Source organism: Cebidichthys violaceus, unplaced genomic scaffold (genome assembly GCF_023349555.1).
Source record: "Cebidichthys violaceus isolate CVI_PGR_0920_01 unplaced genomic scaffold, fCebVio1.0.p SCAF_11, whole genome shotgun sequence".
Lineage (NCBI taxonomy): Eukaryota > Metazoa > Chordata > Actinopteri > Perciformes > Stichaeidae > Cebidichthys > Cebidichthys violaceus.
This window is the reverse complement of record NW_027176274.1, coordinates 11780382-11794466: the sequence shown is the minus strand read 5'-3', so window position 1 is coordinate 11794466 and position 14085 is coordinate 11780382. Positions and strand designations below refer to the sequence as shown.

The 14085-nt window shown below is 40.9% G+C and overlaps 1 protein-coding gene across 2 annotated transcripts; it reads left to right on the top strand.

Annotated features, from left to right (window-relative positions):
• Window positions 1–1656: 1656 nt before the first annotated feature.
• Window positions 1657–13646, top strand: LOC137868198 (protocadherin-17-like). Of its 2 annotated transcripts, none has more exons than XM_068704812.1 (4): window positions 1657–4972; window positions 6293–6351; window positions 6505–6674; window positions 12396–13646. In XM_068704812.1, exons 1-4 carry the CDS (start codon window positions 2699–2701, stop codon window positions 12971–12973), a joined length of 3081 nt encoding a protein of 1026 aa, XP_068560913.1. In that variant the 5' UTR covers window positions 1657–2698; the 3' UTR covers window positions 12974–13646. The 2 variants fall into 2 exon arrangements, with proteins under 2 accessions (XP_068560913.1, XP_068560912.1); XM_068704811.1 differs by having other exon boundaries at window positions 1657–5167.
• The last annotated feature ends 439 nt before the right edge of the window (window positions 13647–14085 follow it).

Sequence of the window (14085 nt, the reverse complement as noted above, 5' to 3'; positions counted from 1 at the left end):
CATTTGTTCCAAGCCGAACTTGCTCTCTCTTGCATTTACTCTGCGGCAGAATTCAGTGACTTGTGTTGATCATCATTCCCACTCACCACAATCAGTATTCCACTGTGCTGCTTGAGGTGTTCTGCAACCAGCATCGGTCGCAAAAACAGAATGATATAAACAACTTAATCTCACCTCTAATCATGCTTGTGCAGAGTGGTAAGTGAATCGCATGAAAGCGATGCTAAGATATTGCAAGTATGCTTAAATGAGCATTTACTGTTTGTCATTTCAACCTCTGTGGAATTACAACAGGTAGGATTTTACACCAACATAATAATGTGCTTTCAAGTAAAAACCAATTCGTCATGAAACAACTGATGCATCCGTGTCTTTTTACTGCCAACAAAGCAGCAGAGATGGCGGTTCATTCCTGGGCAGGTGCTGTGGTCTCATTAGAGTAACTTATCCATGACAAAGTCGTCAGCCTCTGCATAAACAAGGCAGCAAAGCCACACATTAGGACGTAGCCTATATATTATGGATATGAACCATCCTCTCATTCAGAGTTCAGATCATATTAAATGGTATGACTGTGACAATGCAGACACAATTGTCAATAGTAGTCCTTTCCTGAGGTTTTAACATAGAGTGAATGATAATTAGTTCCTCCTTTGTTGTCCTTATCTCTTACCTGCAGAAATGGACAATTTATGCAGGCTGCACCCTGGCCAGGCAAAGTTGATGCTCCCCAGAGGAGGAAAGCAGCAATGTTTCAGACAAAAGAAATGAACCCAGGGACAACTCAAGGTTGATTTAGATCCTGAGCAACATGGAATTAAATGAGGAACCAGGTCACACTGAGCTTGCCCTAGTGTTGACACAGCTTCCTGTCAGAATTACTCTCATATAGTGTACATGCATCCCCAAGGAGCCCCATGTGTCACTAAGATCTGGTCAACTGAGAGTAAAAATGCAAATGCCATATTGTTGAAATGTTGAGTGAACTAAATGTCAGTCCGTCTTTTCCATATGAGATATGAGATTGATGTGGATAGGCCATTGAAGACGAGTGTGATAGCTGCAGAAGGCAGGTTATACCAACAGCTGTGATATTTGAGCTGTGAAATAAGCCTTGTTTTTTTCAGAAGCATAAGTAATTCTCCTATGTCCTTTACAGAGATTATCCTGAAAGCACCCACAGTCTGTCCTTTATTTTATCTTGTGGCTGGATTTTCTCAAAACTAATGAGAACAAGAAACAACACAGGAGACACGTTTTCAAAAAATATTTAGTTCTGAATATCCAAAAAGATTCATTGTGCTGAGAACAAAGCACTCTGAAGGAAAACAACAGTTAATCTTTACGATTTTCTTCAATTTTACATTTCCCACACCACGTTGCCAATCTGATGCACTTCTCCCTCAGAATGACCACTTGTCGAGTCCTTGTTTCTACTACTACATCCCATCCGGACACATTTCGTCGATCTATTCATAATCCCCTAGTTCACATCCACATGTATTAGGAGCAACATCCACCAGCACGTTTTCCCCGCTGATGCTGCTGCTCTGTGCGCGCACATCAGTAAATGAATCACGTAGCACTAGAACAGCCCTTCTTCATGCGATCTTGCCAGACCTATTGGAGAAACCCCCCCAAGGCAAGATCTGTCACTGTTCACTCATTTGCTGGAAGACGATCAGAAACTATGTTAAATGCACCAAGAAATACACTGGAGTCTGTTGTAACGGCGTCGAGAGGATTTCGGTCAGATCTCATTGCGAAGGGAGCAGGTTTCAACAGTTGACGCGGAGAGAACTGAGCGCAGGAAAAAGCGATTAATTTTGATTATCTGAAATCTTCCAGCACCTCTTTTCGCGATTTTTTTTTTCGGAAAACGTTCAGAGGGGCAGTGCAGATGAGCATTGTCCGAATGAAGGATGCAAGAGCACTGGGTCCAATTGGACTGGATTATGGGATTACTGGACTGATTATAGGAAAATCATCGGGCAAAAGTCTCAGCCGTGCTATAGATGCTCTTGAATGACGGGAACACAAAAGGTTGGACAGGATTAACAGCTCTGTATCGTGCTTTTATTCTACTTTGTGGCATGGGTTGCCTGTGTATGCAGCAAGAGCAGAACCCATATGCAACAGTGTGCCGCACAGGAGAAAAAGTAAATGCATTGTGAATGGTAACATCGGACAATGCTGCATTTTGAAACGGGCATGTCAGTATTTGCTGTAGCCTAGGTGTAGATGTCGCATGAGGGCAATGCGCTTTTGTAAGCTACGGTCTAACCTTCACCACAGAGATTCAAACGCTTTAACCTTGGATGCAGTAGGGAATATTAATACTTTATAGTCATCGATTATTCATTAAGTCCCCCCCCCCCCCCCCCGTGAGGAAAAACAAAGCATTTCTCGTCCACTATGTTGAATTTGATCTTTTATTCATGCATAAGGTGTCGTCGGGCGGTCATCTTTGTTTACAGAAAGTGTTCATCATAGCCGAGCGGCATGTGAAAGAGATTAAAATACAGAATTAAAGGCAATAAGGATACACACATCGATTAAATACCCAAATAGTGTGGGATTGGCGTCAACCACATGCTTGGTTCGGGTTTATTCCTCTAGGTTTGCCGTAATCAACAGGTTGAAAGTCAACGAGGATTTTTTTTTTCTGTCTGCCACTACCGCATATCCAGTTGAAGGGATGCGTCTCTCTGTACCCATTTTCTTTCTGCTGTGGGTTAAAGCCCTGACATTGAAAAATCTCAATTATTCTGTCCCGGAGGAGCAAGGACCCGGCACTGTTATAGGTAATATAGCAAAAGATGCCGGATATGGGACCATGGAGAGGGGAAAAAAATCCAACTTCAGAGTACTGGAGAATTCTGCTCCACATCTGGTGGATGTTGACCCGGAGAGTGGACTAATCTTCACCAAACAAAGGATTGACAGGGAAACGTTATGCAGGCGCAACCCAAAGTGCCAGCTCTCTATGGAGGTGTTTGCCAACGACAAGGAAATATGCATGATCAAGATCGATATACAGGACATAAATGACAACTCGCCCAGTTTTCCTTCAGATCATGTTAATATTGATATTTCAGAAAATGCAGCTGCTGGGACACGCTTCCCCCTCACTATTGCACATGACTCCGATTCTGGGGAAAATGGGATAAAGACTTACCAGGTCACGAGAGATGATTACAATACATTTTCTTTGGATTTAAAAGTGAGGGGCGATGGGACTATATATCCAGAGCTGGTGGTTCAGAGACCTCTGGATAGGGAGGATCAGAGTCATCACACCCTCCTCCTCACAGCAATTGATGGCGGGGAGTATCCAAGATCAGGCTCCATGCAAATCAACGTCAGAGTGACTGATTCGAATGACAATAGCCCAGTGTTTGATAAATCCTCTTATGTGATTGAGATTCCAGAGAATTCACCTCTTGGAAAAGTACTCATAGATTTAAACGCCACTGACCAAGATGAGGGAAGCAACGGGCAGGTGGTCTATTCCTTCACTGGATATGCATCTGAGAGAATCCAAGATTTGTTCTCCATTGACTCCAATACTGGCATCATCAAGGTCCAGGGAGAAATTGACTATGAGGAGAATCCAATCATAGAGTTTGATGTTCAAGCTAAGGATCTCGGGCCCAACCCGATACCAGGTCACTGTAAAATAACTGTCAAAGTGCTTGACAAAAATGACAACTCGCCTATAATAAGCTTTGTCTCTGTCCGGCAAGGAGCCATCAGTGAGGCAGCACCTCCAGAATCTGTCATAGCGCTGGTGAGAGTGACAGATAAAGACTCTGGCCGAAATGGTCAACTTCAGTGCAGGGTGCTGGGAAATGTACCCTTCAGACTGCAGGAGAACAATGATAATTTTTACACGCTGCTCACAGACAGACCCCTGGACAGGGAAATGAAAGATGAATACAATGTAACAATAGTGGCGAGAGACAATGGGATCCCGTCTTTGAACTACACTAAGTCGTTTACTGTGAAAATTTTGGATGAGAATGACAACGCACCTCGCTTTACAAAGACAGTGTATGTGCTACAGGTGCCTGAGAACAACATCCCGGGGGAATATTTGGGTTCTGTTCTGGCCCACGACCCAGATGTAGGTCGAAATGGAACAGTGTCGTACTCCATTCTGCCATCGCACATAGGAGATGTTTCCGTGTATACCTATGTATCTGTGAATCCCACCAATGGAGCCATATATGCCTCACGCTCTTTCAATTACGAGCAAACTAAATCCTTTGAGTTCAAAGTTCAAGCTAAAGACGGAGGATCCCCTCACATGGAGAGCACTTCTATAGTAAGGGTCAATGTTCTTGACGTTAACGACAATCTTCCAGTTATTATTTTACCCCTTCTGCAGAATGATACAGCTGAAATCCCAGTGCCTAGAAACGTCGGTATTGGATACATCGTGGCTACAGTGAAAGCGGTGGACCATGACCACGGAGAAAGTGGACATTTGACCTATGAGATCACAGAGGGAAATGACGACCACCTGTTTGAGATGGATCCGATGGGAGGGGAGGTCAGAACTGCTCATGCTCTTTGGGAAGAGGTCGCCCCAGTGGTTGAGCTGGTGGTGAAGGTAACTGACCATGGCAAGCCCCCCTTATCTGCCGTGGCTAAGCTGATCATTAAGGCAAACACAGAAACGGCAGCAGGAGGGGGTTCCAGCGCAAGCGGGGAACAGCAGCAGTGGGATGTATCCCTGCCCCTCATAGTTACCCTCTGCATTATCTCTGTCATGCTCTTAGCAGTCATGACCGCCATCGCTGTCAAGTCCAAACATCAAGATAAGGAGACTGGGAATTATAACTGCCGCATGGCTGAGTACTCCAATCCTCCAGTGGGGAAAGGCAAAAAGAAAAGGATCAACAAGAGTGACATCATGCTGGTGCAGAGTGAGATGGAGGAGAGAGATTCTGCGAGCCGGATGAATGTGGTGAGCAGTCCTTCTCTCATCACTTCACCAATTTGTTTTGACTACCAGAGTCCTCTGCCGCTCACACTGCCCAGGTCAGAGGTCATGTACCTGAAAACCACCCCAAACAGCCTGACAGTCCCCAGGGCAGGTTGCCACTCCAGCTTTGCCGGGCTTAGCACAGACACTCCAGCGAATAGGATGTCGGTGATACAGGTAAGGAGGATACTGCACTGTATTCTTTATCTGCCCTTTATTCTCGCTTATCTGCTTTGCCATACAAATCTGACAAAAGAAAGGTAATCGACTGAAAAAGAGAAACTCTGTCACTGTGAGCAGACATCATTATTATCACTTTTTCTTTCCCCGGTGTGAAATATTCTCAGAATCATATGGAAAGTTAGTGTTTGAACATTTTCTTGTGTTCTCAATTGCATTTTACTTGAGATACTTTTGTCTCTCTGCATTTGAGGAATTTGAATCATTTTAGAAATTGCTCCAAGTCCTCTCCAGAAAATGGTACAGGTGGCCCGCATAATCAGAAAGTCTTCTCAGTTAGAAATGCAAACAGCGTGAGTCTTGAACAAGGCTGCTGTGACCCTGCCAGATCCACTCCTATAGAGTGAAAACAAAACCCTGCCTGAAATGTGGGATTGGACAGGTGTTTGAGCAGCTTGTCCGATCACATTACTGAACCAATGTGCACCAGACAGCTAGATGCACACAGCATAACCTTACAATCGCATTTTTTTGCTCCCCACAAATATGGGCCAGATCCACCCATCCGCATCCAAAATTGGCACGATAAGGCCATTAATAGGGTCCAGCCTTGCCTTGTAGAGATGGCAGGGCTGTGCGCATGAGCCAGCTAACATGCTAATTTGACAGCATGGGCTTGTAGTGCTGTTTAGCGCAGCAGAATTATCTGTTGTAAACGATGTAAATATCTAGGACAGTCTCACAGACAGTCTCATTTGGAGATGATAACACAGATGACAAGGCCTGGCACTGTCACCAGTCACTAGGGCATGTGGGTGTGATCAACACAAACACATTATTCTCAAGATAGGAAAAAAGGATGCCGTTGACAGTGGCTAATGCTTTTCTCCCTTGCCTTGCCAAGGCGGCACATATGGTCACAATGGAGGGTTGTTCTTATAATGCCATCATCACTGGCAGGTGCTCTATGGCTTTTATTGACATCTTTCAGGTGTTATGATAAAGATATAAGAACATTTCTGTTTTTGTGTCTAAATGTAATGTCAATGTTTATTATTGTGGAAAAATGCATGACAGTTTTAACTTGGCCAATTCTAAATATTATTTTTCTCTCATTTTTAGACAGAAAATTTCCCCACAGAGCCCAATTATGCTGGCAGCAGGCAGCCATTTGTTCAAAGGTAAGAGCTCTCTCACAAAAGCTTCCTGACCAGTGCATTTAGCTTCTTCATCTTCGTATCAAGCCAGCTGACTATGGCTATCACGTAGGAACGCGCACGCAAAGGTAATGGCAACTCATGTTTCTTTTTTTCTATCCTTCCATTCTGCTGCAGCTCAACATTTAAGGATGCAGAACGAGCAAGCCTCCGAGACAGTGGCCATGGTGATAGTGACCAGGCTGACAGTGACCAGGATACTAATAAAGGCTCACACTGCGACACGTCTGCTAGGGAGGCCCTCAAGATGAAAGCAACAGCGGTTAATGGCCAGCCGTTTGAGCAGGGTGAGTGGATGCACTCTTTTCCTGACATCTCGAAGATGCCTAACTTACTCTTGAAAGCTACTGCACATTTTGTAAACTTTATGCACTGAGAAGATGCAGCCCACTGGTGTTTAAGTGGAGGTCCACCAGCCTCTGGGTACAAAGCAGATAAATAGTTAACACAGAAGATGTAAATCCACACTCTCATTAGATGCAGGTAGTGTTACTTTGTACTGCTTTACATTGCAGACAGCCTGAGGTGTGTTGCAAAGATGACAAGAAGGCACCAGAGTGGAAGGTAGATGCTAGTTTAAAAGGATAAAAGAATCCATTGGCTGAAGGTAGAATGTTCAAACATCTTGTGTCTGATTTTGCCATCAAACAAGCTCATATGCATGGCAAAGTGTACCTCCGTCTGTGTCTCTTTTGATCACGTCATTATTTGAACACAGGTTTGCCGTATGAATGTCTTGAATAACACAACAGAGACAAGAAAGCATGATAGACACTTGCAGTGCAAAATGATAGGTATTTCTGGTGCAACATGACAGTGTTTCCACCTTTTGCTTGAAAATATTGTCTCAGTTATTATCGGTTTTGCGCTGGTTACACTGTTTTGAGAGGAGCTTTGTTTTGCAACTGAAAATAGAAATGTTGAATTTTATTTCACAAATCTGAAATGATCCGCACTGCCAGGAGTATAATCATAGATGATTGTCAATCCATTGCAACCTGGCTGACCCGATAGGGACTGATATATTTAGCTATTGTGGATATAAACTGAAAAAATGAAAGCAAGTCTCACTGGTGAGGTAAAAGATAATAGGGAACTTGAGTGTTTCTCATTTCCTCGTGTGAGCCTTGCAAGAGAATGGCTTTGGTCATCAGGTCCCTATGCAGTACTTTCCACACCATTTACATTGCTATGAACTGTTTGTTTGTGGCATGCTCAGGAGGGCAGAGATGGAAACACTCTTGCGGCTGCCAGAAGGACGTGTGTATCTCTATCTATCTATCTATCCCACTTTTGTGCTTTTGTGTGTGTGTGTGTGTGTGTGTGTGTGTGTGTGTGTGTGTGTGTGTGTGTGTGTGTGTGTGTGTGTGTGTGTTTGTGTGTCTGTGCTTCGAGGAATTATGGCAGACCAAACTTGACTCTGTGGGAGGTGTAAATTCAATCACAATTTTTTGCAGCACATTTCTGAATCTGATTCAGCACCAGTTCTAAGGCCAATCATATAGACAGACAGATATTGAAAGAGATGTTTTGTACATGCAAGACTGAATATTTACATTTGCAGCGCTGACGCTTGCTTGACAGGAATGTCAGTTAATTTAGAGACCTGCATTCGTTAGATAAGAGAAATGCAAAGAAGTGGGGCATAGCTTTTAATATTGATATGTTTTGCTAATGCCTTCCTGTTTGCATGTGGGAAATGCAGTTAAAATAAAACTAATGGTTGAATTAAACAGTGTTCTCTTGGGGGGTTGGCCAGTTGAACATTAAATGGTGTCACTGTCTGCTGATTACAAGATGGGAGATCTACATTACGCATAATGCCTTAGACCTGATCAGACAAAACATCACCCTCCAACCCACATACTCCTTCGTCTCTCACTCTCACTCACACACACATACAGTTACATGTATTGAACTACAAAGCCACTGTTTTGCAGATACTGACAAGATAGCACTATTATCCAAAATGGAGACACCACAGATTTTTTGTTCCAAATGCACCAACACAAAAGCTTGTGGGTTAAGTAGTATTGCTTTTATGTCTTTACCTTTACCATCCCTCTAGTCTCCTGGCTGCTTTGATACAGGTAATATATGCACCTGTGCAGCTTCCACCATCATGCACTCTGAATATTTATCACTCTCACAGACACCAGATGCACAGTGGGTATGTTGCTAGGCTCTCTCTGATTCTATTTATAATGGGCAGGCAGTTTCTTTGTTTTTTGAGAACATGGTATAGTGTTTCGCTCACACTGGCCCATAAGATCACAGCTATTTTGTCACTTTGTCATGATTCTGTTATGTGAATATGTAAATGCAGTGGACTCTATAAAGCCATTGTATAACTCTGTCATTTCAGAGCTATTATTTAACATTTTTTTATTCAGGGGTGAAATGAAAAATGGAAATGGAAAGACATTGCCCGGCACAATAGATGAAAGCACCGTCACTTCCTCATTATCTTCCGTCTGCATTTTGTTTTGAAATAATAGAAATGATGAAGCTACTAACAGTGATACATGTATTTATTTATTTATACATTGTTTAATTTTCTTATTAGCTTTTACACAAACTACATAATGTGATCACAAAGGTGTGATTATGAAGAATTTTTTTTTATCTATTGTATGCATTAAATGTAAACATGCAGACATGATCCTTGAATTGCTCCTGGTTATAGTGACACAAATAGCACAATGACAAAAAAACCTTATTGTGTTTTTTCTTAACCTTCTAAGCAGATACATCCCCTTGCATCAGCATCATCTGCTAGCTCCTCTGCAGTGGTGATAGGTACCATGGAAATTAATTCAGCATCTACCTGCTTCCCCTCGCTTATGCTTATTGTTCTGGCCTCATGAATCCGGGCCAAAAAAATACTTTTCTCCATGGCGTTAGTAAAAAAACACGGAGAAATACAAATGGGGCACAGAGCTGTAATCTGGGGTGTTGCTTCAAAGCGTAGCAGTTATAATATGCAGGATTTGCGTTGTGGTTTTGCCATATCAAAGCCATCATTTAGTTCTTTCTTTTGATGTAAAATGCATTTTGAACTCAAATGTGTATTTTCTCTCTCTCAGTCCTGACAGAAATAGCACCAGTCTTTGCTAACAATTTAACAATGCAAGTTCACATAATATGTTACATGACAGAGGGGAAAATGTATAATATATATATATATATACATATATATATATATATATATATATATGTATATATATATATATATATACATATATATATATATATATATATATATATACATATATATATATATACATATATATATATATATATATATATATATATATATATATATATGTATATATATACATATATATACATATACAAAAAACTTTAATATCCACATAAAAATATATATTATGTCATAAACAAATGACTGTAGCCCATAAAGGACATACGTGATACATATTTATTGGCAGAAAATGAAGAAATGCATTTTCCTTTAATGTTGTTAATGTAAGCATTGTTTATTAAATCTCTAAAACAGTTATGGTGTAAAATTAACAGCCCCATTTAGCTTGTAAAATCTCCTTCCAGTCATTGAATTTACTGTTCCATTTTGTCCTACGGCTGCAAGTGTCTGTGTGCGCATGGACTTCAGCAGCAGGATGTGATATTGATGGTACTTTGCAAATGAGCTTGTCTTGTATGTGTGGCACATGAAGCTGGTTTTCACATCTCTTGGGGGTTGCGTAGCAGAGTCGGTATCTTTTTTTTTGTTGTCGTTAGAACTTCCTCCTGCAAACTGGCCGAGGTGTGTGCGCGAGGAAGGTACTCATGCCATTGAACAAGAGGAGCTCCCCACCTCTTCTTGGAAGAGTCTTGTCATGTGGAGCTTTCCCTCTTTCCAGGCTGATATTCTCATCCTCATCAGGGTTATGTTTGGAAAGGAGATTAATCGTTTCATTCAAAGCAAGATAGAGAAGCCTTATTTATAGACCAAAGCCACGTGAGCTGATCAGTGGAGCATCAAGCCATGTTGTGAAAAAAATATATAAAACATGGGTTTGATATTTTGGTTGGAATTATTGGAGATGTGTGACAGAACTTTTTATATTTTTTGAAGATTCTACCAAGAACACAGAGAGTTGGTGATGTTGCAAATGTGGTGAATGTATTTATTATGTGTAATGTGTTTTACCGGCCCATTCATTCATTTCTTATTCTTGTAGTTTTACAAAAAACACAATGGTACAAAAATGTAATCAATAACCAAATTCAGACCAATTCAGTTTTATTTTCATTTTAGTTTGCAAAGATGTCATGACAACCTCATGGCAATCACATCAAAGAAAACAGATGTATTGGGGTTAAGTTAAATCAGCCATCAGAACAACAGGAATATTAAATTCATACTTTTTCTCGTGAAATTCTGCCTCCATGTATAACAAATGAAGATAAACTGCCATTTACTATCAATTTACAAAAACACATTTGACATGTTGTTTCATGCCTCTACATGCAAAATACCTCGATGCGTCATTGTCAAATTAATTTTGATAGCGTAATGTAATGGCTAAAGAAAAAATGACACCTTCTTTATCATAACACCGTGGAAATTGGCTCATTCTATGTGTCACTCTCCGTATTTCATGTCTACCAGGGTTAGATGTGGTATGAAATATAAAAGACTGAGTTACGGCACAAAGATAGAGCCTTACTCCTTCCTCCACTTTTTGCGCTGACACTAATAAATAATCACTCCATGTTGCACAGTCCTGTGGCATTTGGCTTGGTTTTCAGCATCAACTACTGCAGCTGAAGTCTACTACAGGCATGGAATAATCAGGGAACCACTACAATCAACAAAAAGTTGTCAAGAAGAAAAGGTTGCATGTTTCTTTGCATCAAGCGACCCCTCGATTTGAAATTCTACTACTAGTGTCACTCTAGTGACACTGAGTTAATACTTACAATGATGCGCTACATTATTAAATGCTAATTATTTTACACAAAAGCTTATCCAGATGTTTTCAAAAGAAGACTCAGTTTAAATTAATTTCACGTCTTTATGTTTCCACACATCCAAAAGTAGTTTGTATTCCATGCTGCAAGAAAAAAAAACACAGTTTATAGTAAATAAGGTCCTCTTTTGGCAAGGTCAGGTCACAATTTAGGTCCATTAATAACAAGTGAAATGAAAAATGGGCACGGAACGCAAATGAGCTGCTGAGATATGCACCGGAGTCCCTCAAAGTAATTAGAAGAATTACTAAAGGTCAAACTAATGAGTGTTTGTGCTACAAATTAAATTTACAAGATCAGATTTAGATATTGATCTGATTTTTACCCAATTTCTGAACATCCAAAATGAACACCTATAAATTCCCATCTATAATTTGTGAAAAATACAAAAATGAAAATGAGTTGTTTCGAACAGTATTTTAATGAGCAACATTCTAACTACAGTTTGGTTTCTCACCACTTTCTGATCAGAAATGGTGAATATCATTGCTCATGCAAATTTCACAGTTGTTTTTATGTGTATTCAACACAAACTGCTGCTGGAAATGTAAATGAACAACAAATCACTTCCTCTGCACCAGATGATATTTTCCAGGAAACGCCTACACACGTTGTTGAGAATAGCCGAGGGAGAAGGTTTCATGGATAGATTGAATCACATTTGCTACATTGACCAGCATGACATATATGACTTGCCATTTTAAGTCTGCATTGTTTGTGTCTAGAATACCAAAGCAAAATCAGCATAACATTGCTCAATTTGAACTCTTCCATAGATGTTGCTGGCTGCTGGTTCTTATTTTATTCTGAAAAATTCTAGTGATGCATTCTAAATATCTTATATCAAGAAATATATTGTTGATAGGTAGGAATAAGAATAGTACTGGATTTTGTGTTTGTTCAAGTGTTTTATTTTTGTTGCTCATCCTTCAAAATGTCATCTACATTTTCTTCTAGGTTGTTTATTCTTACCCCAGCAGGGTCCAATAACAAATGTTTAACTGTTTTTGCAGAGCAAGACAAATCAGTCCACTGCACCGATGAATGTCGTGCACTGGGACATTCTGACAGATGCTGGATGCCAAAGTTACGGGTAGGAAGCCAAGCAGACAGCGCCGATAATCGCACCAACCTTTTCATCCCTGTGGGAATGGATGCCATGGTAGAGACAGAGATTTATGGCGCCATCAGCTGCAGCAGCAGAAAAACCCTCAGCACGTTTGGAAAGGAGCAGCGGGACAGTACAATCCTTGTGGCCAATGTCAAACCTTACTTAAAATCGCAGCGTGCACTAAGCCCACCGCTACAGGAGAGTCCATCTGTGTCCAGTAGTCCCACCAAGAGTAGTATGCCCCTGGACTTGGCCAACCAAGAGTCCAAAGAAGAGAGGGAGGGCGGTTCAGACAGCAGTGCCTATGGCCCTCCAGATGGCCAGTGCTCTCCACTGCACACCGAATTGGAGGAGCCCTCCTACCTGACCCGCGAGCTCAGGCCTAAGTCCCTGTCAAGCAGCCTCATTCACAGCTCTGTCATCAGCCAAGAGTGTGGGGGGTCCGATTGTGCTCTCGACCCACGGGACTCTGGTAACTGACAGGCCAGATGATCCCACTCGCTCTCACCTGCCAGGAGTGTGATGATAATATTACAGGTTAATGACCAAGATGTGATTTATTTTGACCCGCAAAGGTGTCCAGACACGCATTGTATAACCAAAAACCATCTGCTTTGTCTGTTTGTTTGTTTTTTTAGTTTGTGACTTGTTGTGTTTAGGTGAAATATGTGTCCTTGACTGCTGTGAAGGTTTGGGAAGAAAATCAGTGCTTACCTGACTTCAAGTGTTTTCATGGTGTACTGTACCTGTCAATTTAGATGTCTGTATTTTACCCATTTCAAGCTCCAATTTTGTGAGGCTGTGAAACAAATTGCTACTGTTAAGCTATTGAGTCCTGTCTGCTTTTGTACAGTGAAGCTTCCTGTCTCCATTTAGTGTATAAGGAACATCTCTTTGAATATCACAGGCAACTGAAATACATATCAGTGACGTTAAATACAAAAGTGAAGTGTCTTATGAACTGTTAATGGTGGTGCAACAGGGAATGTCCCTTTTCATAAAACCATTTGAGGTTCCTATAAAACAGTTTTTTAAGAATGTATTTGTAATTTTATTGTCGTCCTCTGCAGTTTATGTGAAAATAAGCTGAGCTTACACGTGAATGTGGGCTACTGTACTTGTTGTGTATTTTATTAAATTTGTATACACTGTGTGCATGGAAGGCATTTTTTTGACTGGTGACAACTTTCGGAGCTGTCATGTTTTTATGTGAGAGAAGTGCGTTTATGTCTACAAGGTGCTTAATACCTATGTCTGCAAATATGCCATCTTTAGCTATACGGTATACCAGCACATATAGCACACTTATCTAGTAGTAGTCTAGATCTTAGTTAGGGGAACTTAAAAAAAACAACACAATCAACATTTTACACGGCTATTTATATTCAAAACGCAAATAAAATCCAACAAAACATGAGTTGACTTCCTCTGCTCAATGTTTCTATTATGCATCATAAGGTGGAGATCTGAAACTCTGCTAAAGCTCAAATGCAAAGTCATCAGAGTTGCTGTCAGTTAATGTCTACTTGTGATTATAGGTTTATTTATGAATGTGTCTATGAAGATTACGAGACATGATCTAACAAAAAATA

Excerpts from the sequence above, each read along its gene's own strand:
- LOC137868198 (XM_068704811.1), top strand. The coding sequence starts at position 2,699 with ATGCGTCTCTCTGTACCCATTTTCTTTCTGCTGTGGGTTAAAGCCCTG. Across the intron at positions 5,168-6,292 it reads ATAGGATGTCGGTGATACAG|ACAGAAAATTTCCCCACAGA; the intron begins GTAAGGAGGATA and ends TCTCATTTTTAG. Across the intron at positions 6,352-6,504 it reads AGGCAGCCATTTGTTCAAAG|CTCAACATTTAAGGATGCAG; the intron begins GTAAGAGCTCTC and ends ATTCTGCTGCAG.